Below are 27842 nucleotides of genomic sequence, written 5' to 3'. Positions count from 1 at the left end.
CCCACCCACCCGTCCCCGCCGGATCCGTAGTAAAGAGCCTGGCCTAAATATTACTCCTGCAAGATACTTTATTCAAGAGAATAATTCAGCCATTTCACCTTGCCTATTTCTGACTACCCTTTTCTGCTTGTCCTTCCCTATTCAGAGGCTTGCAAACAGTCCTGAGCACTGCCATCATTCTGACGCTGGGCCTCCCATGTGTCTGTATCCCTGATGGTACCCAGCTTGACTCCTTCTACCTTGTTCCCTGGTATCCATCCCCCTGGGTATGTCTTGTGCCCTCTCTGTCTTCGGTGTACTGCATCATCCTACTCTAGCAATATTTTCTTCTTGCTGCATTTATTGTCTTTCCTTCTTGGCTGAGGTAAACTTTCTTGCTTCATTGCTGTGACTCTTATGTTGTCCAGCTACTGAGTACTGGACACTCTATCACCTCTTGTCTGTAGTCTATGGTCTTATCTTTGATTGACTTGCTTGTTCATGTTCTTCCCATCCCTATATCACCATCTCTACTGCAGCCAGTCAGTGTCACTGGTCTGGATATTCAGTCGATCCTACTTTATACCTAACTCAAGGCTGCCTGTTTATTTTCACCCTCGCTCCAGCTTATTCCTCTTCTTTCCTTTCCTTCCATCAAAAAGAAGCACAGACCATTCATTACAACCAACTTCCTGTTCTTTTCCTAACTTGCATTTCTCCACAAAAGGATTCCCTAAGCTAAATGCAGCCTTTGTGAGTTATACTTGCCTCTGCACAGTAACAAGATTATCTAGACCCCCATCTCCTTCCATATCCAGCCTGGAGTACCTCCACAATAGGGATGCTATTTTAAAACCCTCTTCCACAAGCACCAGTTGCCATTCTGATTTGCTCTCCATTCATAAAAGAAAGCCTTCCAATTGAACCCCTACTTTGCACTACTAACTAGCTTCCCTATGTACCTTTTGCATTAAATCTACAAACTCTGCAGAGTCAGAAGCCCTCTGCCCAACTTCACTACATCTCCTGTTCCCTGCACAGTCTCTCTGTTGTACAGCACACCTCTCTCTTTTCAGCCACTCTTGAACAGTGGAAACACAGGTTCAGAGGTCAACTACGAAGTGGCTGTTTCGCATTGGTACCCAGCTGTGCCTCCACCATTTGTACACATCTTATATCTACACTCTTACTGGGCTCTCTCCAGGAGTCCAGTCCCACATTTCTGAGGTGGCCTAACAGTTGTCTATGCAGGAGTCTATACGGTGCACCTCACCTGGTTTCCTCTAATTAATTCAAGCCACTCTTGTCCCTTTGCTAAAAACCATACAGTTCCATTCTACAAATACCCAGGCCTTTGCTTCTGTTTTCTCTTCTGAAATCTGACATTGATACCATCAGTTCTATAAATCAGCTCCCTGAGATCTGCCAATGTTCTCATTGGGAAACTCTGCAGTCAACTTTTCTGTTTTTCAGTATTGCCCCTTGACTGTTGCTGAAACTACCACAAACTCATAAAGTTCTCTTCTGAAATGCACCCTCTCTGTTTTCCCATCAACTCCCCTGACCCAGCTTGACTCTCTCTTCACATTTTCCCATGCCATCCACCTCCAGCTTGCCTCTTCCTACCCTGAATGTGAGTTAATCCTTGCACAGCCGTCTCCTGTACTTCACATGCTGTGCTTCCTAGAGACACTCCAGTTCCTCTCCATGTCCAATGGAAGCTCCCAGTTGGTCCCTGGACCCAGGAATTCTCCCCTTCGTGTCTACTGAATTCCTAACTTCACCTTAACTGTTGCAATTATTGGCACTCTCTATTCCCAACCAGCTCTACTGAGTCCTTCTATCACATGAATTCATCCCAAACCATGCTATCTATGCTATTTTGGTGGCAATCTTCTCTGCTAAAGATGTTCCCTGAATCTTTTCACACTCACAACAAATGAACAGACTTCACCAAACCCACATGTTCTACCCAGCCTCTCAGGCACACCATTGTGCCTACAAAACATGTGTTGTTTCTGGCTCCCAACAACCATGGCTCCCCTCCTCATCTTTCATGTGTCCCTTTTACATCTTTTATGAGACAGAGTCTTACTAAGTATGGCAGGCTAGCCTTCAGCATGCCTGAGGTTGGAGGCTAGATAGCATGTGCCACCATACCCACCTTGCACATTTATTCTTTCAGATCCTTCTGAAAGCACTCTGAGGGAACTGCCTAGGAGTCTTCTACCTTATTCCTACCCTAATGTTTTTGTCTTCTGCCATCACCGCGCATACGCACCTGCCCTCACTCTGACTTGATACTCTAGCCCTGAATCCCTCTCCTGCCTCAGCAATCATGCCCCTCTATGAGGTCCCATGCACTGCTGACTCCCTTCTCCTCTGCTCCTGCCTCCCCATGGACAACCAGTCAAACATTTGGAACCTAGCTGCCTCAGCAGGAAGCACAGTTGGCAGTGCCCTCCCTGCCCNTGACAGGAAACCCTCTCACAGCTCTCACCCTTCCTCCCACCTCCCTTCTGCACTGCATCCAGTTGCTGCTCACTGTCATCCTCCTGCACCAACAGGGCCTTTCCTCCCAAGTCTGACAGTCATGACTCTGATGTCTCCTCCATCTGCTCACCCTTCCTTCTCTGTAGCCTTCTCCATTCCCCCCCTTCCACCAGTGATTCTCACCCGGGGGTGCATGGCCCCCAAGTAGCCTATCAGAAGCATCTTCTGAGCTAGGGTTGTTGTTAATGTTTGTGAGCAGGTCACTGCTGCTCCCCTCTGATGTTCTGATAGGCTACCTGGGGGCCGTGCCCGCCCTCCCCTCGGGTGGAACCCCNCACCCCCCACCCCCCGGGTAAGAATCACTGCTGTGGATGGCCCCCTGTCCTCCCTGTCCTTTGCTCCCCCGTTCCATGTCCCCGGGTCTCTGGTGGTGACCATTAGATCTCCTCACTCAGGCCTCTCATACAGATTCAACACTCAGCAGTTGGAAACACCTCCTTTCCCTCTCTGTTAACTCTTTCATACACAATGTGCACTGAGCCTGGTTTGTATGAGAGAGCTTTTGAAACAAACTTATTCCTCCCCATTCCTCATAACTCCCACCAAATATGAATTTCAACCATTGTGGCAAATGTTTTGATTTTAACCTTGTTCTTAGGTTTCTGTATTATCCCCTCCCCACTTCTGATTCTCCCCTCTTCTTTACAACATCACAGAAGTCTGGGTGGGTCCTTCCCACCCTTCCCTACTGCAGTTACTCTCTGTCTTTTAGTAAACTCAGATTAATCACCAACCAGTACTTACCCACCTCTGTACTCAGGGTGGAATCTTCTATGGACTAAGCTCAGTACTTGAATCCTGGGTTGTATCTCTTCAACCACCCCTTTCATTTCCCCATGTTCAGTCCCACTATTCTCAACCCCCCACTTCCTATCCAATTGAGCAAATCTGAAAATAAACCTAACCCTATCCACCCACCTTTGTCCACCATCCACCCTTCCCTAACCAGTCTGTAACGGAGAGCCTGGCCAAAAATTGCAATATCCAAGCACATCCAATACTTTAAGAACACATTTTCCTCTTCCCCTTCAACATGCCCAGCCTTGAAGGCTGGCTAAGTCTTCCAAGTGCCTTCTTTCCAACTCTGGCACCTCTCTTATTTCATCCCAGCCTATTGCTGATTAACCTGTCTCCCTTCCACCCTACCCTTGTTGTCTATGCTCCCTGTGTGCCTTTTTGTCATGTGTCTTGCATAGTGACTGCCGTGCTGTGATTGCACTATTGTCTTGTAATCGTATTTTATTTGCAGACATTCTCATTCTTACCTTCCCGCCATTGTCACCTGTATTAGAGAATTCATTCTCCCATTGCACTGAGCCTTGTACTCTCAGCTTCCTAGTGTCTGCCACTTCATCCCCTCCCCTGCCCTGTTCTCCATGATGTTCTAATCTGGACCCACTCGCAGCCTCTTTCCATCCTCTCTCTTCTCTTCTCAACCAATGGCTGTCACTCGTGTGGATAGTCCTGTGGTTCTGATTTCACATGACACTTAGGCTGCCTCTGCTTCCTTATTTCAATGATTTAGGTGGCAGGAGAGGGCACTTCTCTTTCTATTATAGGCACTGAGTTCCTCAGTCTACAGCAGTCTGCTCACTGCTTTCATTCAAGTGTCCCTTCCTCTGTTGTTTCTTATGCACCAGGATCTTTTTTCCAAAGAATGGGAATGCACCACTGTTAGTGGAAGATGCCTTCCCACTATCAATCCTGTAGTCCAGGTCACTCTTGCTTCCTTTTTCTCCTTTGGGCCCACTACATTATAAGATTGACACTCAGTTTTGAAGTCCTTCTATTCATACATATACTACCATTCTTCATCCTTTCTCTCTTCATCTTTTGTCCTTTAACAAGAAAATAAAACAACAAAATCCAGCCCTAACCCTCAAACCCCTAGAGCCTTGCTGTATCCTGCAAAAATATTGTTACCTACTTTCTTTACTTTCTCAAACTAAACCTACAAACCCAGTGAGTTGAGAAGATTCCCCTGCATCTAGGCTCCACTAATCACCTCTTCCCTGCAGTCTCTCTGTTCCACAGCACACCCTTCAGCCGTCTTGAACAGCGAAAGCACAGATTTCATGGTCACCGCGAAATGGCTGTCTCGCATTGTTGCCCAGCTGTGCCTCCACCATTCACATGCATCCTGTACCCACCTGCTCCACTCTTTCTACTTGAGCCCATTCCCCTGTCTCTGAGGTTGCCTTCCAGAGCCATCTGTTCAGAAACTTTCATAAAGTGCATGTCATCTGCTTCTTCTAATTAACCCAAGTCACATTGACTCCTTCGCTTTACATTTTCCTGAGGCCTCATTCTGGAAACACTTGGCTCTTATCTCTCTTCTCTCCTCCTAAGGCTTGACACTGATATCCCCATGCTACCAGCTTATCCCCTGAGAGCTTCCAGTGTCCCCATTTGGAGAGATTACATCCAGACTTCCCCTTTGGTATCGTGGCCCATTTCCTTTTGCCCAAACCACCAGACAAGATGATGACCTTTTCTCCTGAAGTGACCCCTCTTTTCCTATCAGCTCCTTTGATGCACACTTGACTCCTCCCTGCCACTTTCCCATAGCAGCCTAACCTCAGCCTCTCTGCCCTAAACATGAATTTAAATTTTGCATGGCATTCCCCTACACTTCTCCCTAATGTTGTTTTCCAGAGACCCTCCACTTCCCAATCACTGTCCAGCTTTACTTCTGCCACCTCCCAGTCAACCCATGGACTTAGAAGTTGTTATCTTGCTATCTGCTTAGTTGTTGACCCATGCTCACTTCTGCCCGTTATCCTTAGCAAGCACTGCTGAGTCCATCTGCTGTCCAAATTCACACCTAATCTGTGTTTATACTAAAGTCAGTAAAGTTTATATTACATACCTGGGACCTTCCCTCAACCTCTTCTCATTTATGCACATGGTACAGATAAATTCTAAGACCACTCCGACTTGATTCTGCTTTGGGCTCATCTGCTTCTTTGCTACCCATTGTCCTTTTACTTCTGCCCTTGTTCTTTGTCTTCCCTGAGCTTCCTTTGTACTTTGCCTGCATTAAGTTCAAGTTTCTGCATGTTCCCTATTCATCCTCCATCCCCCAGTGTTCTTTGCCATGTCTCCCTAGATGTAATGCTCTCCTCATTCTTCTCACTGTGCCTTTTCTTTCCTTCCTTCTGGGCTCCTTCATTTTAATCTTTCTTAATCTTGCAAATGGAGTAACTTATGTATCACAATCTCCCTTTCGTTGAACACCTCTAACCTCTTCTGGGCCTGAGTAATCATTTCTTCTGCTTTTCTCTCTCGGTGTAATAAAGAACAATCTCACCACTATGCTTTGAGCTACTGTCTATAAATCATCTAGCAGATCTTATTCTGAGTCCTTCCCTCCTGAGCTACCCTTGATGCCCAGTGTGTCATTGGATTCACTAAGCTGGAGTCATACTGTACCACTGTACTCCCATGCCTAGGCACTCAGAGTTTGCCTCCTCATGGCCTAAACAATGGGACCCTCCCAGCATCCTACCTCGACGAGGTGACATATCACATTGCCTTTCACATTCTTCTTTTTATATTCTTCTAAAAACATGCACAGGAGAAATGAGTCTTCCATTCTCTACTGTGTTCCTGACCATGCATCCACACAGAAAACCACATTCTTACACAAAGGTACCCACTTCACTGTGGTCTACTGGTGGGCTGAAGTTCTCTTCCTGGAAACTCTAGTCCCTCACTCCTTTTCCTCCTCTTTTAGTACTCATTTCCTTCCCTGAGTTCTCCTACCTGCCTCCCATGGACAACCAGTCACACACCCACATCACCTCTATGCATCATCCATCTCTATCAGCCTCACTGCCCCACCTCAGTCCTCAGCAGGAAGCACAGTTGGCAGTGCCCTCCCTGCCCCTGACAGGAAACCCTCTCACAGCTCTCACCCTTCCTCCCACCTCCCTTCTGCACTGCATCCAGTTGCTGCTCACTGTCATCCTCCTGCACCAACAGGGCCTTTCCTCCCAAGTCTGACAGTCATGACTGATGTCTCCTCCATCTGCTCACCCTTCCTTCTCTGTAGCCTTCTCCATCCCCCTTCCACCAGTGATTCTCACCCAGGGGTGCATGGCCCCCAAGTAGCCTATCAGAAGCATCTTCTGAGCTAGGGTTGTTGTTAATGTTTGTGAGCAGGTCACTGCTGCTCCCCTCTGATGTTCTGATAGGCTACCTGGGGGCCGTGCCCGCCCTCCCCTCGGGTGGAACCCCCCACCCCCCACCCCCCGGGTAAGAATCACTGCTGTGGATGGCCCCCTGTCCTCCCTGTCCTTTGCTCCCCTGTTCCATGTCCCCGGGTCTCTGGTGGTGACCATTAGATCTCCTCAGTCAAGCATCTCAGTGCTTCCCTTTTCATTTAGACCCACATTCTCTTCTTCCAACCACCTCCTTCCTGTTTACCCCTTCACACAGGACATACTGCAACCCCAGTCTTCATGAGGATGGTTCTCATGAAGGCCATATCTAGTACTCATTTTCCTTCCCACCTTTATGTCAGTATCCTTGATCCATTCTGGTCCTCTCTGGACCTTTATCTCTTCTCCTTAAACCTCCCCTCCTCTTTGTATGCAGAGCAGAGACACAGGGTGCCCTTGCAGAGCCTACTGTGGTTTTTATGTAAATCTCTGTTTTCTTATAATAATAGTTCCTTGCTTTTGCCCTCCTTCCTACTGTACTTCACACTTGTCTAGTTCCTTCTCATTATGGGATCAGTAAACTTCAACTTTTATTTATCATCTATACCACTCAAAGGATAATCTTCTACAAGTTCAGTTCTAGAACATTATTATCTCTAGGCCTATGTCCTCAACCCTATCCCCACCTCCAACATTACTGCTCCCAGCCCTGCCTTCCAGGCCAGCCCTGTCTGGAGTACCTGTCCCAACCTTAAATCCAGGAGCCCTTTCCTACTAGTTCCTACACCTGGCCCTAAATCTGTACCCTTGGCAGTGGTGTCCACATTCCTATCATGTGCTCTCTCTTTTCTGTTCTCTCTCTCCCCCCCACCCCATCTCTCTCCTCCCTCCCTGTCTCTGTATGTCTGCCTCCCTCCTCTCTGTCTCTCTGTGTGTCTCTCTCTCCATCTCTCTCCCTCCTCTCCCTTCCCCTCCCTGTCCCATTCTAGTGCCTCATCTCCATCTGTCTTCCATAGCTGACCTCTTTCTTTTCCTTTTCAAAAATCTTCCCACATATGTCCTTGCTGGCCTCTTCTCTTTGCAAGCCCAGCATAGACTTCCTGCCCCCTATCTAGAGCACAGCCCTCCAATCTGCTTCTTAGTGTTCACTCCTTGGTTCTTCATGGGATCAGCTCACTGTTCCCCCTTCTCTCACTGCTCAGCCACTTTTCCTCCTCTCCTTATCCCCCTTTCTCTTCGGAAATGTTCACTACCAGTTTTTCCACTAATTCCCTCCTCTTCTTTCTTTTAGCTGCCTTTGCCTATCTCTCTCCTGCTATAGTTCAGCCTCTTTCCATCCCATGAGACAAGTTCCTGCAAAGCATTCTCTCCTTTCTTCCCTTCTTTTCCATTTCCCTCTAAAAGAACCCAATTGATTATAAGATGTCCAGTTTGGCTGTTTCTCCTTTCAGCCTTGGCATACAACCTTTACACTCATTTTCAGATTGTAGAACCTTTTTCCTGCTTAAGTGCTGCTTCCCATCCTATTGATCTCCAAATTCTCTTCACCTTTGAATCAGCTGACCCAGAAGAGAGGCTCACACACAGCCCAAACTCCTAGAGCATGTTTATTTTCCTATTCTGACATTTGTCTAACCTTCTTTACACCAATACTAAACCCATAATGCCCAATGCGTTCCAATTTCAACTTCCCACCCACCTTGCCTTCTTTGTCAGCAAGTACACACTTCTAACCACCCTGGGAATGGGAAGAAAGGATCTAGTTAGCCCTGCAAAATGTCTTCTCAGCACTGATCAGTAGATGCTTCTCCACCATTTACAAGGCCTTTACCCACATTCTGGGCTTGGTGTTCATAGGTCCATCTCTACATTCCTAAGATGATTACCTACCAGTCCTATCCTTGCAACTTGCTGTTTGTGCAAACATTGTTTCGTTTTCTGGATCTAACAGAAGTCACTGGGACCCTTTGTGCCATATTCCCTAAGTGTGCTAGTTTGTAAATGCCTGAGCATTCTTCTCTGCTGTGCTCCTGTGGTTTGACACTGATACTGGCTTGTCTCCTAACCCTGCAAATACCTCCATATGGAAACTTGGGATGCCATCTACCTTCTCCTAACCAGCTTATGTTCAAGCCTGACCCTCTACAAATTCTTAACTTACTGCCCCTTATGTGTCTTCCAAGTGTCTTTCCTATCAACTCTTCTACTGAACAAATACTCCGCCTGCTGCCTTTTTATGGCAGCCAATAATAGTTTTCTTCCTAGTTGGATATAGATCAACCCTTGCCTCACCATCTTCTGCATTTTCTCCCTTGCATTTTGCCTGAAAGATTGTACTTGTACTTTAGCATATATACCTTCTCTGTCACCTTCAAGTGTCTCTAGAGTCTAGCATCTTTCCCTTCTTGTCTGCTCCCTCCCTAAAACTCTAATTGCTGCCTTGTCACCAGCCTCTTCCTCTCTAGTGTGCTATCTTGAGTCCACTTCCTCTCTGATCTCACCCTTAACCATCCTAGCTTCTTCATTTTATTACTGCATCAGATACAGTTGTTTCCTCCCTTTGGGGCTTCCCCTGAAAGCAGTTACCACCTCAGCATGTCTCTCATTAATGTGGTAGTCCTGGAGTTTTCTAGGTGCCTCCCCCTGTCTACTCCCTGTTGTGACTGGCCTACCCATACTCTATTTACTCCCAGCCTTGGCTCATCTGTCTCACTCTTGTCTCCTCCTCCTCTTTGGTGTAGTGTGATCCCTTCCCTGAGCTCTCTGTACTCTGCTCTCTGAACTGCTTGCCCCTCCCATTACTTTTTCTCACTCTGACACAGTGGCCCGGCTCTTCTCCCATGCTCTCCTGTTTTTCCAAACTCTTCACCTCCTCTCCCCTTCTCCGGGGCCCAAACAATCCTTACTCTTGCTGTACTTTGTTCTGCCTTAAGTCACACCTTCAAAGACTGAAACTCTTTCAGATGCCTTCTGGGATGCTCTGGTGTATTCTGCAGACCCCTAAACTGGCACCCTCAGCTGACCTGTCCTCCACACCCACTTTTTCTAAACACCTTTCCTAAGCAAAGGCCCTCTGCGTCTAACTGGTTGTACCACGTCCACACCCTCTACCCAGCAGCCCCTGTAGCCCAGACTTATGATTTCCTTCTAGAACTCAGTATCCATGGCTCCCTGCAACCTGTGTGTTTCCTTTAACTCTCACCCTGATAAAGGTCTCAGGGGACATCTGTTCTCTGCTCCTGTCACTGTGTCATTTTCTATTCTGTTCCATATAGTCCACCCCATCCTGACATAGCAATGCCTGACCTTACCCTAACCTAATGATACACGGACAGCACTTGAGAACCTAACACCAACTACTCTGCCTGCTCCTGAACTCCTTCCCCCTCATCACCGTTTTCCTCTCTCTCTGCCTCCCATGGACAACCAGTCACACACCCACATCACCTCTAGGCATCATCCATCTCTATCAGCCTCACTGCCCCACCTCAGTCCTCAGCAGGAAGCACAGTTGGCAGTGCCCTCCCTGCCCCTGACAGGAAACCCTCTCACAGCTCTCACCCTTCCTCCCACCTCCCTTCTGCACTGCATCCAGTTGCTGCTCACTGTCATCCTCCTGCACCAACAGGGCCTTTCCTCCCAAGTCTGACAGTCATGACTCTGATGTCTCCTCCATCTGCTCACCCTTCCTTCTCTGTAGCCTTCTCCATCCCNCTTCCACCAGTGATTCTCACCCGGGGGTGCATGGCCCCCAAGTAGCCTATCAGAAGCATCTTCTGAGCTAGGGTTGTTGTTAATGTTTGTGAGCAGGTCACTGCTGCTCCCCTCTGATGTTCTGATAGGCTACCTGGGGGCCGTGCCCGCCCTCCCCTNGGGTGGAACCCCCCACCCCCCACCCCCCGGGTAAGAATCACTGCTGTGGATGGCCCCCTGTCCTCCCTGTCCTTTGCTCCTCCGTTCCATGTCCCCGGGTCTCTGGTGGTGACCATTAGATCTCCTTACTTAAGCCTCTTAGTGCTTCCCCTTCTTGTATAGACCTTGAACCCTCCCAACTCCTTCCTTTGTCTGTCCACTCTTTCACATACAACATTCTCCCACCACAGTCTACACTGTAGGATTGATATTTTATCTCATTTCCACTTTTTAAAAATATTGTTAGAATTTTAGAAGACCAATATCAGTTTTTCTTTTTATGCTTAAATTTACCTTCCTTTCCACACAACCTACTCCACTATAGTGTTGTATGCTTCCTATTCAACTCTGAGAGAACCCTGAGAATCTCCTCCAAGCAGCTTCTCCTCATTGGCTCCTCTCCTCCCCCATGTCCCCATAGAATGTCTCCACCTTTTCCTCCCATTCATTATTTTACTACTTGATACTCAGGCCTTCCTATAAGATCAGGGTTGTAAACCGACCTTTCCGTGGGCTTGTCTATAAAAGTTGCTCACACTTCTAACACTTTTCTTAGCAGTTTGATGACTTTCATTCTCACACAGCTTTCTGTAGTCTGTCATCAGAGTCACATACTACACCATAGGTTCCTAAATCCTGCGTGTAGGGGTGCTTCAATTCCTGCTCCTCCTCTTTATCCCCAAGGGTACATTCCTTGAGAACACATAATGTGGTCACTTTCAGCACTCTTAATCCACTGTCATCTCTTCTCCTTTGTTCTCTCTTTTCTCTCCGATACCTTGCAAGGATATTGCATTTCACCTGTTGGTTTTCTTAGGGCTCCCTTTAGTCCCACTGTGCCCTGCCTGGGCTTACCCATTCTGTCTTTTCTTCTTTGAAACTTTACACTCTAACTCCCTCCCATCTCCTTCCACCACTGCTTTCTAACATCTTTCTGACATCACTGAGCATGCTGTCTAGGCATGGATATTCTCTTCACATGTGTGTTCTTCCCCCAGATCAATACAGTTTCTCTGCTCCTTTCCTACATTCTCCTTTGTTTAAAGTTAGACTTAACTATGCTGCCTTGCCCTGTCCATCTTCATAGCTAAGGACATGGGTGTCCCCCTCACTTGCCTCCTTCCCGCCTCACTAGCATTCCTTCAGTCTTTGGCCTCTCTCTAGTCCCCTCATCCTCTTCTCAGCTTACATTCTTGTTTCACTAGCCTCCTTCTGTTGTCATTTGTTTCTAATCCCCCAGGCTGACCTCAAACTCAGCAGTCTACCTCCCTTGGCTATTAGTCAGTAGCCAGCAGGCACGTGTACTTGCATACACACCACACACACACACACACACACACACACACACACACACACACACACACCCTAATCCTTAACTTTCCTGTCAACTGACCTATCTTTTTTGTACATGTACTTTCCTGAACATTACCCCTCCAATGTCTTGTTTTCAGTTACCACTTGGTCTTCTTCTTTCTTCCTTTAAGAACTGCCTCCCTATACCACCTTCTTCCTGCTTTGTACATACCAGCAATTCACCCCATGCTTTTTACAGTGCATTCAGAGTTGTCTATTTCAAATGAAATTTTCAGTAGGAAACACATTTGTAGGTAGTACAAAATTATCCCATACTATAGCATAGAAGTGATGGTTTTAACATAAATAAAAAGTTGTTACACATGTTTACTTACCAGCTGATGAAGTTTCTTGCCATATTGTTGGAAAGGTGACAGGGATATTTCACAGCATTGTTTTTTAAGGTCCTTGGTCAAGAAAGTGAGCCTACTGATAATGCACTATGGCCATAACAAAACTATGTCCCCCCAAACAAGCATGTGTACAAGGAAATCATTAAGACTGCTACCAGGCTTCCTAAGCATATGATGATGGTGGTGGTTGGTGTGTGTGTGTGTTTGTGTGTGTGTGTGTGTGTGTGTGTGTGTGTGTGAGAGAGAGAGAGAGAGAGAGAGAGAGAGAGAGAGAGAGAGAGAGAGAGAGAGAGGGAGGGAGAGAGAGAGAGGGGGGGAGAGACTTTACATGCTAACTGCTTTCAGACTGTGTACTGCAGTTAGTGGTACTTGGATTCCTCTTTCTGGCCTGAAACTCTGTACCTTAGAATTCTAAACCAACCTCAATTCATTTATTTTATCTCCACTCAAGTACCCACACACACACCTGATACATGTTTTTCTTATTGCTTCTCACTTCTCTCTCTTTTCTTGATTCTACAAGATTCTCTAGCACCACCCCAACCAATCCAACCTCACATGTAACTTCCCATACCGGAAGCATTCTGCATACCTCATTCAAGCTGCTGAGGCTTCCTGAGTTTCTAATCCAGGTCTGTGGCCAGGAGAGAAATTACAGAAACGCTGTCCATGTCTTTCCCTCTGTCAAGCCTTTAGTTACAAACTTCACACCCAGCATAAAGAGCGAGCGAGCGAGCGAGCAAGCAAGTTTACCCAAACTCTCCCGCCTCTTCTGTTTTCCATGCACTCATGGCGATCTGAGAGTATAGTTCTAGAAATCTCTATGGCGCTGTGGGCTCTCTCATTGCTGTGTTACCTCAGAGTCATTCTATAGGCCACACAATTACTCCTGGGCTTTAATCTCTCTTTGTATATTGTCTTTTAGCCACATAATGGGCTTCTCCTTCCAGCCAATACCTGCCTTGATTTTCATCTATCATTTCCCCATCCCCCCCCCCACACACACACTGTCTTTTCTTAAAACAGTATCAACCCCTTATGCAGAAACCACCTGTGTTAGTGCAGGTTTCTGCTTCTCCTTGAACAGGACATCTAGGCAGGTTCTCTCTGTAGAATATCTCCCTCTTCTTCATACAACAGACTAACCTGAGTGCAGCACTCCACACGGCAGGCACAGCTGTACTCCCATGCCTTAGTTATATGCATGCTCACCCCCATTTCTCCTTGAAAATGAAAGTGAGCTTTTACTTTTAAGTTGGGTTCCCATCATAATTTTTGACCTTTCTCCCAGTATTATTTACCCATTCTATGGACAAACTACTCAAATCTCGTGGTATCATTTTATCCAGGTTCATCCTAGTCCAGCAATTCTTGATTCCTTGAATTAAAACTCCCACCAAAGCCTCCCCTAACTCAATGCTTTATTTTTCCGCCCGCTGCTAATGCCCATTTTTTAAATTTGGTTTTAAGATCCACCATGCAGCCTGAAACCCACACTCTTTCGGTCCTACAGATCCCATCCTGGGCACACCATTACCTATCTGCCAGTTCAGGCTCCTTCACACAGTGATCCCAGAGAGGCTCCCAGTCTTTCTCCTCCACAGCCTTCTTACCAGTACTTGCCAGCATTCAGGTGCTCCCGTCTTTCCTGGGTGCTCTTCAGTCCTTGTTCCTGTGTGACCCTAGACACTGACACTTACGTTAACCACATAATTGCTTTTACCCCCAGTGGCTATCTTTATGTCATTATGAACCCATAAGCAGTCTTCTCTTGCATCTCCTTTCCCCCACTTTTCAGTCTAGGATTTTCAGAGGGTCCTTGCAATTGGCCATGGTTCAGACCTAACCTATTTATATTCTACTTGACCCTTAAGTCTTGGTCATATTGGTTGTTTCAGATGCCAGTCAAGGAAAGATTACCAGATGACACCCTTCATTACAGTGTTTTAGCCACATTCTTCTCTCCATCTTTGGTTGCAATCTAGCATAACACGCATTTCTCTACTGCAAAGTCACTTTTCTCCCTAGCATTCCTTGTCTGGTCTTTATAATGCCCCTCCCTACACACCCTCTGTACTCACTGTTCTTCCACCCCCAAGGATACCTACTTTTTCCTTTTTCAGATTCCAACCTGTCTTGTCTGTAATACTGTCATACAAGGCTGCATAGGGATTGTGTCACTCACTATCAGCCAGGCTCCACAGAGCATGTCAGGATTGTCAATGCCACACCATGCGGTAGTCTGCAGTACCTTCCCTACCTGCCACGATGTCCATTTCCCCCCCACTGTAGTCATCATGGGTGCACAATTCTTCTTCAGATGTATTTACTTCCTCATAATTGTCACTCTCTCCATGTTGTAACAGTAACCTAGTCTCAGGACAAGCTACCTGCCCACACTGTCCACTAAGCAATCCTAACACCTCCATAAAGCTGTCAGCTGTCACTTTATCAGCAATCTGGCACCTTCATCCTTATAAACTTTCCCTTCCTTAACAACCAGATCCTACAATTTCCCTCCGACACTTCCTGTTCAGTCCTTCCTCCTTGCACTGTTTGTTCACCATGATCTCTTATGCCCAAATGTGGCCAATTAGATGTACACTGGGCTCTGCCAGAGCTTACCATCTGAGCCCTCTATTCTACACTGTCTCTGCATGGTGACCTTCCGCATGTGTTTCCTTCCCTTTGCTTCCAGTCTACCTTTTCATTTTCATTCCCTCCTGAATTGGGGCCCAAGAATACAGTGTTAACCTTCATCTAATACCTGTCATTCCTTAGTGCTGGCTCTTTTATATCTGAGGTTAACTTTAACATTGATACTCTGTGCATCCCTGCCATTCTGGGTGCAGCATTCCCGTGAATTCAGCGCTTCTAGGTAAACAACCACTCTTTTTTTTTTTTTTTTTTTTTTTTTCCAATCACTGCTTAACATACTTTTCGTGCTCCTTAATTTCCTGTGTCCTGTATTGAACCTATTTTCAGATCAGTCTAGACCTATGTGGATCATTGTGGATAGCCTGTTTCCTTCAACCCTCTCTTGGCACACCTTTTTCTACAGCTATCTACGATTCTTCAGGTCTGTATTCCTTTTGCCATGGTCTTCCCCTTGATGATTAATTCCTCCAACTTCCCACTCTAGCATGTGTTCACTAGACACTGCATCCCAGCCCAGCTACACATCCTTCTCCCTGTTAGCTTCAGCACTTATCTTCCCAACTCTGTATTCTATCCGAACTCATCTCCTTAGCAGCTGGCTCTTACTTTTAGCAAGTCCTCATAAAATGTACCTCATTTTTTAAGCTTCTTTAACAGGGGCCTGCAGGTTTTATTTTCTTTGTTCCTTTCAGGTTTTTACCTTTCCTGTTTCATGAAGCTGTAATCTTTGTGATAGTAAAGTTCTGCTCTTGCCCTGACGTTCCCCTCTGACTTCCTCTCGGTTCTCCCAGGGTTTGCCTTTTCTCTAGCCACACTGATACATTACTACCATGATTTGTACTGTAGCCTCGGCAGATTCCTTGCAAGTCCTTGATGTGTCAACCAGATCAGTTAATCATCCCTCCTCTATCCTTTCCTATCTGTCACATCCACAGTACTGTTAAATGGCCTCTTTCTTATCTTTTGCATAAAATTCAACTAGTTTGCCCCAGTCCATGATCTAGCTGTCTGCCTTTCATTTTGTCTCTAATTTACCACCAGACTCCTAATCCTGCAACTTTACATAGCACTCTATTCAAATTTATATTGAAGGATTTATGGCATTGAATTGTAGTATCATCAACAGATTACTCATATATATCAATTATATAAGGGATAAAGGGAAGGAGAGAGGAATGGATGGATGCATTATGGAGGGATGGAATGAATGTTCAGACTGAACAGGTACCTCTTGGGTGTTCATTCTGTCATCTGTTTACATTTGAGTCTCCTTCTTCTCTTCCTTAGCCCCCACAATAGCTTCCTAGTGTTTCAGTTTCTACTACTGTGTGCATGTGAGCCCTTTCCAGATCCCTGACTAGCCCATAGACACATTTCCTCCATCCATGCTGGCCAAATTCTCTCCTTCAAACTGTTTGGAAAATCCTGTCTTCATCAAAATTTTACTTTCCAAAATTGTGTCAATTTTTTATTACTCACTTATTTGTCAGTCATCTGACACATACAGTAGCTGTGTGTTTTTCCATTGTGAAACAGACATTATCAATAATAAAACCTCACTTTGACCTGCTCACTGCACACTGAAGGTTGCTTTGGAGGTGTTAATTCTGGTGTTGTGTGGATCCACTCAATCCACAATCTAAAGACAGCACTGAGACCATGCACTTGGTCAATGTTACTCAATGAACTGTCTGCTTTGCTGTTAGTAGTGTTTGCTTTGTTGTATATTAGAGCAATGAGTGGTTCTAAATTTTTCAATATAGACTTTTTAACCTGAATGACAGAAAGTCCCACCAAAATCTCTCCCCCTCCTTTTTCCACATCAACACAAAAACCGTGTCCTTCTATGTGCTGTTCTAGTCCACAATACAAAAATATTTTCAAATCTTGCTTTGTGAAACTGACTTTTTGATCAGCTTGCAAGCTGCTTCAAGAACTACTACCTTCAAACAGGGCATGCGCGTCTATGTTAGACATGAGGATGTGGAGCACAGTGCTGAGCACGGGTGGTGCATCCTCAGCAATGATGGAAGTGTGCGTGCTCTGTCCACTCATGTGAGTTTGCCTGCTCCTCCCTCCAGTTGCAGGCACCTTTAGCTGTACCATGAAGTTCACAGTCCGGGACTGTGACCCTAACACTGGAGTTCCAGATGAAGATGGATATGATGATGAGTATGTGGTGAGTCTTCCCTGCAGAGATCTTTGCAACTTTAAATGACTTTTTGTCACAAGAGCATTTTTCTATAAACAGCTGACAAAACTCATGGGACCTAGACTAGCCCTCTCTGTAAAGGAACTGTCATGCCAGGATTTAAATGGAGCATTTTGTTTGTAATTACAGCAAAGAAATTCACTGTTTCCCTCCTTTTAATGGGAATAACTAAGAGATAATTGCATCACTTTTAATGTGATTGAATTTACTTATAATATAGGTTTTTGCTTCTGAAAACTTTCATTTGGTTGGTTTTAATATTGGCAAGTCCTGGACTGAAGTTTGACAGAAAAGGGGAGAGGTGCCAAGTTCAGAAGGTGCTATATGCCCTCAACTCTGAGTGTGACATGACTACTGTGCACCTTGGCCCATCGGCACTCAACCTACACTTAGTTCTTTCCAGGTTGTTGTTGCTCCTCTCTACTAGGACCTATAGCTAGCATCGGGCTCACCCAGACCACATTAGTGAGGAAGGGCTTCCCTCAGGCCCTTTGTATAGTTTGGAGACATAATAATAAGTGATCAGTTTCTTCTATCTTTGTTGTAGACTCAAAGGACTTTTATTTACTGACCCCCTGCTTGTTGCCCACTAGCTGGAAGATCTTGAAGTAACTGTGTCTGACCATATTCAGAAGATACTAAAACCTAACTTCGCTGCTGCCTGGGAAGAGGTGGGAGATGCCTTTGAGAAAGAGGAAACCTTTGCCCTGAGCTCTACAAAAACCCTTGAAGGTAAGAAAAACTTTGCTACAATGGGCTGCCTGAAGCCAGTATAAAACCCAGGAGGCATGCATGAAGTTCTCAAAGAACTCTCTGCTCAAAACCAGAGGCCTGTCTTCATCATCTGACCAAATCAGCCATTTTCTAGGCTAGGAGCATCCCTCTAGTCTACAGCCCTGTGCGTCTGCAGCTCTTAGGGCATGGTGGGGCAGAGGCAGAGCCACATGTTTAACTTTTCTAATTCATATTCATTCTCTCTCTCTCTTTTTTTTTTTTTTTTTTTTTTTTTTTTTTNTTTTTTGGTTTTTCCGAGACAGGGTTTTTCTGTGTAGCCCTGGCTGTCCTGGAACTCACTTTGTAGACCAGGCTGGCCTCGAACTTAGAAATCCACCTGCCTCTGCCTCCCGAGTGCTGGGATTAAAGAACTTTTCTAATTCTTGTTGCACTAAATTTCTCCACAGAAGCTGTCAACAACATCATCACATTTCTTGGTATGCAGCCATGTGAGAGATCAGATAAAGTCCCCGAGAATAAGAATTCCCACTCCCTCTATCTAGCAGGTAAGAGACTTCCATCTGGCCCGAGGAGAGGCACTCCTTGCCCTGCTGCTTCTGTTGTCCATTGTGTAACTATAGGAAAGCTAGTTAGAATAAGTTGATTTTACAGGCTCTCCTTAGGTTATTCTTTAAGGGTACATCTGGCTAAAATACTTCATCGTGTAACAGATGCCATTGCCACCCTCACTAACCACTACCTGAGTGTACCAGGCAGTGGTACTGAATACCTCCATGAACCTGGTATTTCATATCAACATTAAAAAAGTAGGGTTGTTTGTAGGATTAATTTCCTGTGAATTTTTATAAAGGCTGAACTAAAATACTAGAAATGAGGTACGGGCAAAACATGGTAAATTCCATTAATCAGAGCTTATTTGAAGTTCTTAATACTTTTCCTCACTTTTTCTCTCAGGTGTATACAGAGGTGGCTATGACTTATTGGTGCGGTCCAGGCTGGCCCTAGCTGATGGAGTGACCATGCAGGTGACTGTGAGAAGCAGAGAGAGAACACCTGTGGATGTTATCTTGGCTTCTGTGGGATGAGTTCTTGCTGGGAAGGGTGATGTTGCTATGCCCTCCCTATTGGTGGTTTTTAGGCTAGTGGCATAAACTTCCCAGAATCACACTTAAAGATTAAGGACTTTGAAGAAGCAAATCCCAAGTGTTTGGCCCTGAGCCAGCAGATCAAACGTCTGTCTGTCTTTGAGCATGAACTTTAGTGTTTCTTCCCCCCTCATTGTCTCACTCACTCAGCCTTGGTGTGACAATGCAGCTTTGAGTGGGCTTGAAAATCGGATACTACTTATGCTATTCTACAGCTGCTTAGCTTCATTATATGCTTATATTAATGTGTGAAAAACTCTTGGCAATGCTGGAAAATTTTATCCCAGAAGGGGGGAGGGGGAGGGGAAGCCGGAATCCATTTTTTGTCACAGTTTGTTTTTATTAATAGAAAATAAACACTCATTCATTCCAGTTTCAAAGTTGCTATACTTGAAATTTCTAATTTAAAAAATGAATTTAAAATAATCAATAATGCTGCTTTAACTAAGTTAAAACTGTGGCTTAAAAAAGTATTCAGCACCATTTGCTCTTAGGTCTTTCAGAATTTGTTCTTAATGTCTCTGGAAACTTGCCTGTCTAAGTACAGGAATTATATGAGAAAGTCTTTCTGAACAGCCAGCGGGATGCTGAGCGGCCATCACAGAGGAGCCGATGGACATTCATTCGGCTCTTACATGTGCCCTCCCCTCCACTTCAGCCCTGGAGGAACATGCACCTAAGTTCTGAGTTGCGAGAGGGCAGGCTGTTATTTACTGTTCAGCTTGGACTTTCTAAACAATAACAGGAAGTCTCTGGCACAGATGCAGTTCTTAATACCTTGTGGTTTTAGGAAATTCTGCAAATAATTTCAACCTGTTTATTCACAAATTCTATATATAATGAGGTTTTCTTCTTAGCAAGGGCCAACTGTTTGTAAATATATACATGAGTATGCATCAGATGCATACTCAGAACACTGTATTTACGCCAATGTCTAGGTTTGATGGGCTGGGGTAGGGGGAGGAGTTGAAGGGTGGTGGGAACAGTGCTGCGGACTGAACCCAAGGGCTTTAACATGCTAGGCAGGCACACTACCACTGAACTACTTCCCCAGCCCCCTAAGCCAATGTCTGTTTTAACAAAAATGTATATAATTAGAAGCAGCTGATGAAACTAAATGTAAAGGTGTGACAAGATAATCCCTCTCACAAACTGTTTACAGATCTTGAAAGGGAAACAGCAGGCTCCTCCTTCACTCTTTATTCCAGGATTCCAATTAGGATTGGGCCAGAAGGGAGCATTTCTAAATATTTTAATAAAAGTCCACAGAAACTGGGTTTCTGTTGTTATTATGTTTTGGGGTTTTGTTTTGTTTGTTTTGTTTTGTTTTGGGGGTTTTTTGGGAGTATTTAACACAAAAAAAGAATATCTAATGCTGTCTTTCTACGTAAATGAAGTGTTATTAATCAGAATGTCCTAATAACACAAAACAACAGCAGCTCTATTTATTTGGTCAGATGTCACAGAAATGAGAGGATTATCATGTCACCCTTAGAGATGAGGTGGACTATCGTGTCACCCTATAGAGTTCCAGCTGCCTGTTTCCTGTAGTTTGTTCACCAATGTGAATGAAATGGACTTTGATGAAAGGGTAGTATTTGATGGCCAGGACCTCTTTTGGGCATTTCTAAGTGGAATACACACAGATACGAGAATGGGGGAGGTAATACAGGGAGGCTACTCTTTCCAGCTCAGAAGGAGTTGATGAAGCCCATATATGCATTCAAGAAGCCCATGGGATCCTCTAGCTGTGGGTAGTGGCTAATGTGGTCATCCAGAATCGACACTGTGGACCGCGGCAGCGTTTTCCTAGTGGAAGAGAACAGCATGGAGGTGAACTTGAGGCTGCAGGATGAGAGGATGTAAGGCATGGGAAGCCCCGCAGATGCCCTACAGACACAGCACGGAAGGAACCAACAGCATTACTCATCTCCTACTGGGCAACTGTACCTTAGGCAGATAAACTTGCCAGCTCCACTTACAGTGGTTCCAGTTGTTCAGAACCCAACAGACAACATCTGGCAAATACAACACTTCTATCACAGTCCTCACAACATGACTTTCAGCTCATTAGAGAAGCATCACAAGTGGCTCACCCAGCAACTCACTGCCCAAGCAAAGGTAAACAAAGAACCTTCCTTAATCTCACGAGGAGATTGTTTAAAATTATAAGTAAGCTGGCTTTTGCCAGGTTGTATCCACTAGGGCATAGGAAGGTCAGAAAGATTCTTGTGTGACCGACAAGCACCTCCTAAGGAAGTTCCTAAAGGATAACAGCCAGTGAAGGGGCGTTTGTCATGGTGAGCTGTTGAGAACTGCTCAGCTGAGATGAGTGAACTGGCTCAGATGGACACATGGAATGATGGCAGCCATGACAGTGAGAACAGAATGTATGAATCCAGAGAAAGTAATACAAATCTCTTGATCTGTCCTCTCGGTTAGAGTAAGATTCCCTATCCCTAAACGATCTGTTTATTTTGTTTCCAATAAGGTCAGATGCAGTAGCTAGTGCCAAGACCCTGTCCGGATGAACTACTCTGAGGACTCACCTGTACAGCTCCAGAAACTCGGGATACGGATTTATAGGATCCAGTGGCCCATAGATAAAATGAACTAGGAAAAAGAAGAGGAAGGAGTTTCTAACAACTCACATCTGTGCTCCTGTGCTACCCTAAAATTAACCTCCATTCATTAAAATTTTTAAAAAAAGTGACTAAAAATTTTACGGTACAAATCCTCACTTCTTGTTAGATGAGTTTATAGAACAGGGTCAGTCTTCTAAATGGAACTATCTGGTCCCTGTGGCTCTTCTGTACTCTGAACCAAATGAAGCCGCTCACTTTCAAGATCCACTTTTTAGAAATGTAGCTAAAGCCATCCCTCACTCAAGTTTCCTCTATTGTAACTGACCTCTGACATCTGAAGTCCACCAACAGTTTGTTGATCAGTAACTAGTATGTGGGAGGCACTGGGCTGTTTGTTTCCTTTTCAAATGTGGAAGGAGAGAGGGCACAGCCTCTGTACCTACTTTACTGGCCGCCTGTCCCAACAGTTTGATAGTTACAGTGGCAAGCAATTCCCATACTGCCATGCCAGCTGTATGTGTGGTAGTGCCTCTACCTTACACCCCGACTCTGTAAGCCAGGCATTTGGAATAGGGGTGCCAGTGAATAAAGAGTAGCCAGCTAAATGGGCCAGGTGAACAGTTTGTGTTTGGGGTTTTGTTTTTTAGTGTGAGGGGTAAAGGCAAAAAGTATGTCCTAAATGTCATATAGCAGATACTTAGGCCAAACGTAACTGGTTTTTACTGGAAGACTTAGATTTACTTGAGTGCATGTTTTTATTTACTAAATCTGGCAACCCCGCATGCAGATTTTATGAGTTGTAATTATGTTAAGTCACTACTCTCCAAATGTTCCTGTCTAGAAGTAAAAAAAACTAGACACAAATACTCACTGGGGATGGACACGGACGCAAGTGCTCCCACCCAGCGTCTTCTGAATTTCTTCCTTTGATTGATGTACTGTAAAAGACTACAACACAGGCAAGTCAGCAGAGCAGAGCAGACCCAGAGAAGTGTCACCACCCAGAAGCAGCCTCGGACAGGAGAGCTTGCCCCACCCATCCACCCGTGTCAGCACGTGAGCACACTGCCCACCAGCATAAGCATGTGGTTCTTTGCAGTTATAACAAGGGAATGCAGTCTTCAGAAGGCGTAATTAATGTTGGTTAATTTAAAGCAGGAGTCTAAGAATCCAGTTTTGATTCCACTACTAACCAGCTCTGTGACTCTTAAACATGTTTCTTTAAACCTAAGTTTCTCTGTTGCTACTGAAAAAAACAGGAAAAGGAGGAGCTTTGTATTTAAGAGAGACACATTCATTCCTTTCAAAACTATGATGAAAACATTCTGTAACATATAATGTTAAGCGAAAGAAGGATAAGCCAGCCAATGAGTCATTTTCATGCAAATAAGCATTAAAAGTTGCAGCTTTATCCAAATTCTATTTATGCCAAATGCTTTAGGAACAAGGCTCGTCCTCTGCTTGATTTCTCTCCTGGAAAACAGAGACCAGGACTGCTTAAGGTCTGTCCCATAATCCCTAAGGAGCCTTCCTGTGCTGGAGTAAGCCAGCAAGGGGCAGAGCAAGTAATCTTACATCTGCCCTCCTTGACAGGCTTACCTGTCGATGACCAGGTTGCCGTCATTGTTGCGAATCACAGCCCACATGTCCCACAGCTCACTCTCAGTGGGTCGAGTATATGGTCCAAAGACTGGAGTGAGACTGAAAAGAATAGAAAGGCAGGAAGGTGAGGCTGTGTGGACGGTGTTCAGAGTGCTAGAAGCTATCAAATCTTCAAGCCCAGGCTAGCTGTGGTCCAGGACTTTAATAGCAACACATTTGATTACACTATTGCCGGTGCATAGTCAGTCTTTGATGATGACTTACCCTCGAGAGAACACAAAGAAGTTCATGAGCCTGGTGAGGATGGGGGAAAGCACGCCTCCATCTTTGAGGAGCTGCAGGTAAGAATTGAAAGTAAAAATCAAGGATCCAGAGGGAATGGACAACTCCAAGACCAAGCTTTTCCATCAGAAACTTAAAGAGAACTTATCATATCTTCTGGGAAAAGTATATAATCCCTTATAACTGATGAAGGCATCAACTTAGTTAGGATCTCAGTTTAGTTAAGTATCATAATCTTCATATAGTTGTATTTTGCTAATGTTTGGTTTTATGCAGAAGAGCCTGCTTTATTTGACTGAGGAAAACAATTAACTTGATTAATGTGGATTCATAATAAATTAAATTTCAATAGACTGACTCATCACCACAGGTATGGTCCTTAAAAGGTGCCAGTGTTTTTTGTTTTTAGTTTTTTTAATGTCATAGATGTCTAAACCGAGGAGCTATGCAGTGAAGCTGCCAACCTTTTGGAGAAGGAGAGGACGATGGGTCTCAGGAAAGATACCTGTGGAAAGAGAGGCTTGTTAATCCTTTACCAGCAACCTAAGGTAATAACACAGCCATTACCAGAGACTATCTACCCATTGGCTGTTATATGTGAAGCCTTTGCTGCTAAACAGAATTATGAATACACACAGCGAGGCACTGCACAACTCATACTCAACACAGAACTGCATGCACTTGCATGTACCAAGCTGAGGCATGACTATACTGCTGATTACTACAAGATGCTCTGTGTAATAGACAAATTGCCACACGCTGCTTGCTTTCCTCGCTTTAAGGTACAAAAATGGAGAGTAATTTTTATGTTCTCCCATACCGCACACATGGCTGCCTAGGCTTACACTCCCTTCAGCTCACCCCAGTGCTCAGAGCACAGTGGTAGTAATGAGCTCATCTGCAAACACATGTATGTTTCAGTAGGTAGGCTCTTGTAAAAGAAAAATCACTCTTCTTTTCCACTGATAAAGGGACAGACCCACTGTTCTTCTCCTAGGCATTCAGGTGGGGCATGTGGGCATTTCTGGATTAATGAGCATCTTGATGATAGAAAAGATAAAAACACACACACACACAAAAATCCCAAAACTTCCAAATGGTAAGACTCATTCCCAGCTGGCACCTGGCACAACCACCAATTAAGAGTTCATTAATGTAGCTTACCAGCCAGATCAACAGAATCACATTTGTGATAGCCCCTTTATTTTTTGTTTTTGTTTTCAAGACCGGGTTCCAGGCCCTGGCTGTCCTGGAACTCATTATGTAAACCAGGCTGGTCTTGAACTCAGAGATCCACCTGCCTCTGTCCCCCAAGTGTTGGGATTAAAGGTGGGCGCCACTGCACCTGGCTCTTTAGAAACAAACAACAACAAAAAAAGTGTGTGTTCATTGTGTTTATGTACATATTCGTCCTAAGGCTCATGCAGAGGTCTGAGGACAGGCCCAAGGAATCAAGTTTTCTTCTCCCACATTGTGGGTTCCAGAATCAAAGTCATCCACAGACTTGGCAACAAGCCCCTTTGCCCATTAAGGCATCCTGCCACTGTAGCTATCCTTATATTTGCTACAGATTTCAAAATAATGTATTCTATAGTTACCATCAACCATGAAAACTACTCATGGCACAATGAAGGTGAAAGATGCCCTATGTATGGTGTCTGTTTATAATATCAGATTATTTTTTTTAGATTTTTTTTTTCTTGTGTGAAAAGGGTGACTTTTCGAAACTACACCCTACTTTCCACCTACCACCAAGGCAATTACCTCCATTCGACAGACAGAGACTCTTTATGGTGAGCCGGCCAGATCGATTCTGCTTGTACCTGAAGCAGGGCAAGAAGAAGGACACATGTAGCTCAGTAACTGACGCCCCGCAAGGGCTGCAGATGACCCCTGGAGATGTGATGATCCCAGAGTGCTTCAGTTTCCCATTAGCTAAAGCTATGACATGTGTGCAGAGGACAGAAGTCTGGTTTCACTGACCTGTACAGCAGTTCCTGAGCAACAATATCTCCATAATCATGAGACAGCAGGTTGATTCTGCGGTTCTGGAGCCCCAGGTGCCGCAGAAGGGACTCTACGATGCTGGCCTGCTCAAATATGGAATACTGATGTGGTCTCTAAGGAAAGGAAAGCCAGAGATACAACATGATGTTAATGCCTGCCAGACCCTCATTTGTACCCACCCACCTACCCCCATCACTGACCACACCCAGCTGCGGCTTACCGGCTTGTCACTGAAGCCAAAGCCTAAGAAATCAAGGGCGATCACTCGATGGAACCTGAGGGTCAGCCCTTCCCAGATCTGTAAGAAAGCAAGCATGGTGAGCACTGTTCCCACTGCCCAGCCCCACAGCCAACAGGCCTACACGCCACTGTATGGAGAACGTAACTCCAGCCTTTAATTTGGCAGTGTTCCTTTCTGCAGTCAGTATTTTACTCCCCTTACAGCACATAAAAAGCAATTCTACATTTAATGAGATTTTATCAACAGTTCAAATCTGCAAGAGAATTCTAGGGCTAACCAAAAACAAAACAAAACAATCTTGAGTTTGAGTATTCTTTTAGGACATAAGCCAGACCTAGAAACATCATTACCTTGTACCAGTCATAGCTGGATGTTGGAAAGCCATGTAAAAGCACAACTATCTCAGGGCTTCCGACCACACCGACAGAATCTAGAAGGAGGAGAGTGAGAAATGAGGCATACTGCATGCAAAGCCACCTTAATGACACCAAAATCTCATTCAGTCAAAAGGATCAGTCTAAATGAAGGATATCACAATGCTGCAATAGAATGCAGGCTGACTGGGCTTCAGCAGCGTCCTCTTACTCTGCACTTTTAAATCGCAATGGCACACTTTACAGGAAAATCCTTAAAATGGTTTGTGCATCATCACTTTGATTTTTGTAGATACCCCCATATTTTAGCTGACACTAATATTAAAACTCAAATTTTTAAATAAAAAGGAAAAACAGTTAAAATACTATAATCACAACAAGCTAAAACTTCTTTGCCCCTAATCAATATTTATCACACCTAAGATGGGACAATTCTTCCCAGTGGATCACCTGAGCTTATACCACTTGTCCATATACTAGCAGAAGACATGCAACTCAAAAATCAAACTGTTACAAAATGGGCTAATAGTGATAGGGAACTTTTTCTGTATGTGACATATTTCAGATTATTCAAACAATGATATACCTTGCTAACAGTACTGGATTTAAATTAATACTGCTAGTGGAATAAAACTTTGGTAGCATGTTTTCAAAAATTATGTAATTAAAAGCAATTAAAATATCATGAACTGGATTTAACCTAAAGAATCTATGCAAATAAGATGTAACACTAAATATCAAGTCTGGGAAAGAACCAACAAGCCAACATTAAAAAAAAATTGCATACTTACTCGACTGGCTATAACCAATGAGAGGAGGTCAGGAGCAATAATGAAAAACGGTTTACGAAAAACAAACATTTTTCGTTATTGCTCTTGACCCCCGCCCAAAAGAAATCTTTTCCAATCTGTTTCTCGGTTTCTTCACCTATAAAATGAGGTTAATGGCACCTATCTCCAAATGCTGTTGTAAAAATTAAGTGAAAAATGAAGTAACGAAGGTTAAAATATAACTGAATGTCCTGAGTGTGGTAATAGCAGTCATCAAATCAATCTTATCAGGTTTAGATACATACAATAAATCATGGAAAATAGTAAAATGACTTTGGGAATGGGGTGGGGGGTAGGGGAACAAAGGTGTAGACAGATCTCTAAATACTATATAGCTTACCTGACACTAGGGGCGCTCAAAAGAGAAAAGTAATTTCTCAAATACAAATGGGGCTGAAATTACTATCAGGTACAATTCTACCCCCACCTTCACCCCACCTTCACTATGGAGCAACAGACCAAGGGACACAAAATAGGTACCTCAGCTGAAACCTACATGACCCATGTCCTTGGGATTCTCCAATAGCCCAGTTCTCACCTTGGTAGAAGATGCGTAGGCCTTTGTAGGTGAAAAACTTGCCAGAAGTCTTCCATGAGTGCAGAGCAGGGGAGAGCTGAGGGGGTGGGATGTGCAGGTACGCAGCCAGCAAGGGCACAGCCAGGAGCCCTACTTGGACCCACCACTCTCTCATCCTGTGGACAAAGCAGCCAAGGTAACATTGTACACTTCCAAAAATCAGAATGGAACATGGGTGGAAAACCTGGGCACTATGAGGTTTGACCCAATCCCCCTGCCCCTCCCCTCCCTACCCCGTCTCCCTCCGCCCCTCCCCTGCCCACTCCACCCCTCCCCTCCCC

At 44.7% G+C, this 27842-nt stretch overlaps 2 protein-coding genes across 2 annotated transcripts in view; one reads left to right on the top strand and one right to left on the bottom strand.

Moving 5' to 3' along the window:
* The window catches only part of Copg2 (coatomer protein complex subunit gamma 2), a 116067-nt gene extending 96624 nt beyond the window's left edge, over positions 1 to 19443 (top strand). Inside the window, exons 21-24 of the mRNA XM_021190570.1 lie at positions 17053 to 17150; positions 17777 to 17915; positions 18365 to 18463; positions 18873 to 19443. Of these exons, the coding sequence (XP_021046229.1) occupies positions 17053 to 17150; positions 17777 to 17915; positions 18365 to 18463; positions 18873 to 19003 (467 nt within the window). The 3' untranslated portion in view covers positions 19004 to 19443. The remainder of the gene's footprint in view (positions 1 to 17052; positions 17151 to 17776; positions 17916 to 18364; positions 18464 to 18872) is intronic.
* Positions 19444 to 19866: 423 nt separating this feature from the next.
* Positions 19867 to 27842, bottom strand: part of Mest — a 10422-nt gene continuing 2446 nt past the window's right edge. Inside the window, exons 2-12 of the mRNA XM_021189885.2 lie at positions 27523 to 27677; positions 26131 to 26210; positions 25760 to 25837; positions 25516 to 25652; positions 25297 to 25355; positions 23997 to 24037; positions 23515 to 23585; positions 23248 to 23349; positions 22520 to 22596; positions 21613 to 21676; positions 19867 to 20872 (exon numbers count right to left, since the gene is read on the bottom strand). Coding sequence (XP_021045544.1) covers positions 20755 to 20872; positions 21613 to 21676; positions 22520 to 22596; positions 23248 to 23349; positions 23515 to 23585; positions 23997 to 24037; positions 25297 to 25355; positions 25516 to 25652; positions 25760 to 25837; positions 26131 to 26210; positions 27523 to 27677 — 982 coding nt within the window. The 3' untranslated portion in view covers positions 19867 to 20754. The remainder of the gene's footprint in view (positions 20873 to 21612; positions 21677 to 22519; positions 22597 to 23247; positions 23350 to 23514; positions 23586 to 23996; positions 24038 to 25296; positions 25356 to 25515; positions 25653 to 25759; positions 25838 to 26130; positions 26211 to 27522; positions 27678 to 27842) is intronic.

This window comes from Mus pahari, chromosome 2 (genome assembly GCF_900095145.1).
Source record: "Mus pahari chromosome 2, PAHARI_EIJ_v1.1, whole genome shotgun sequence".
Classification (NCBI taxonomy): Eukaryota; Metazoa; Chordata; class Mammalia; order Rodentia; family Muridae; genus Mus; species Mus pahari.
The sequence above is the reverse complement of the archived record's forward strand: the minus strand, read 5'-3'. Positions and strand labels throughout refer to the sequence as shown.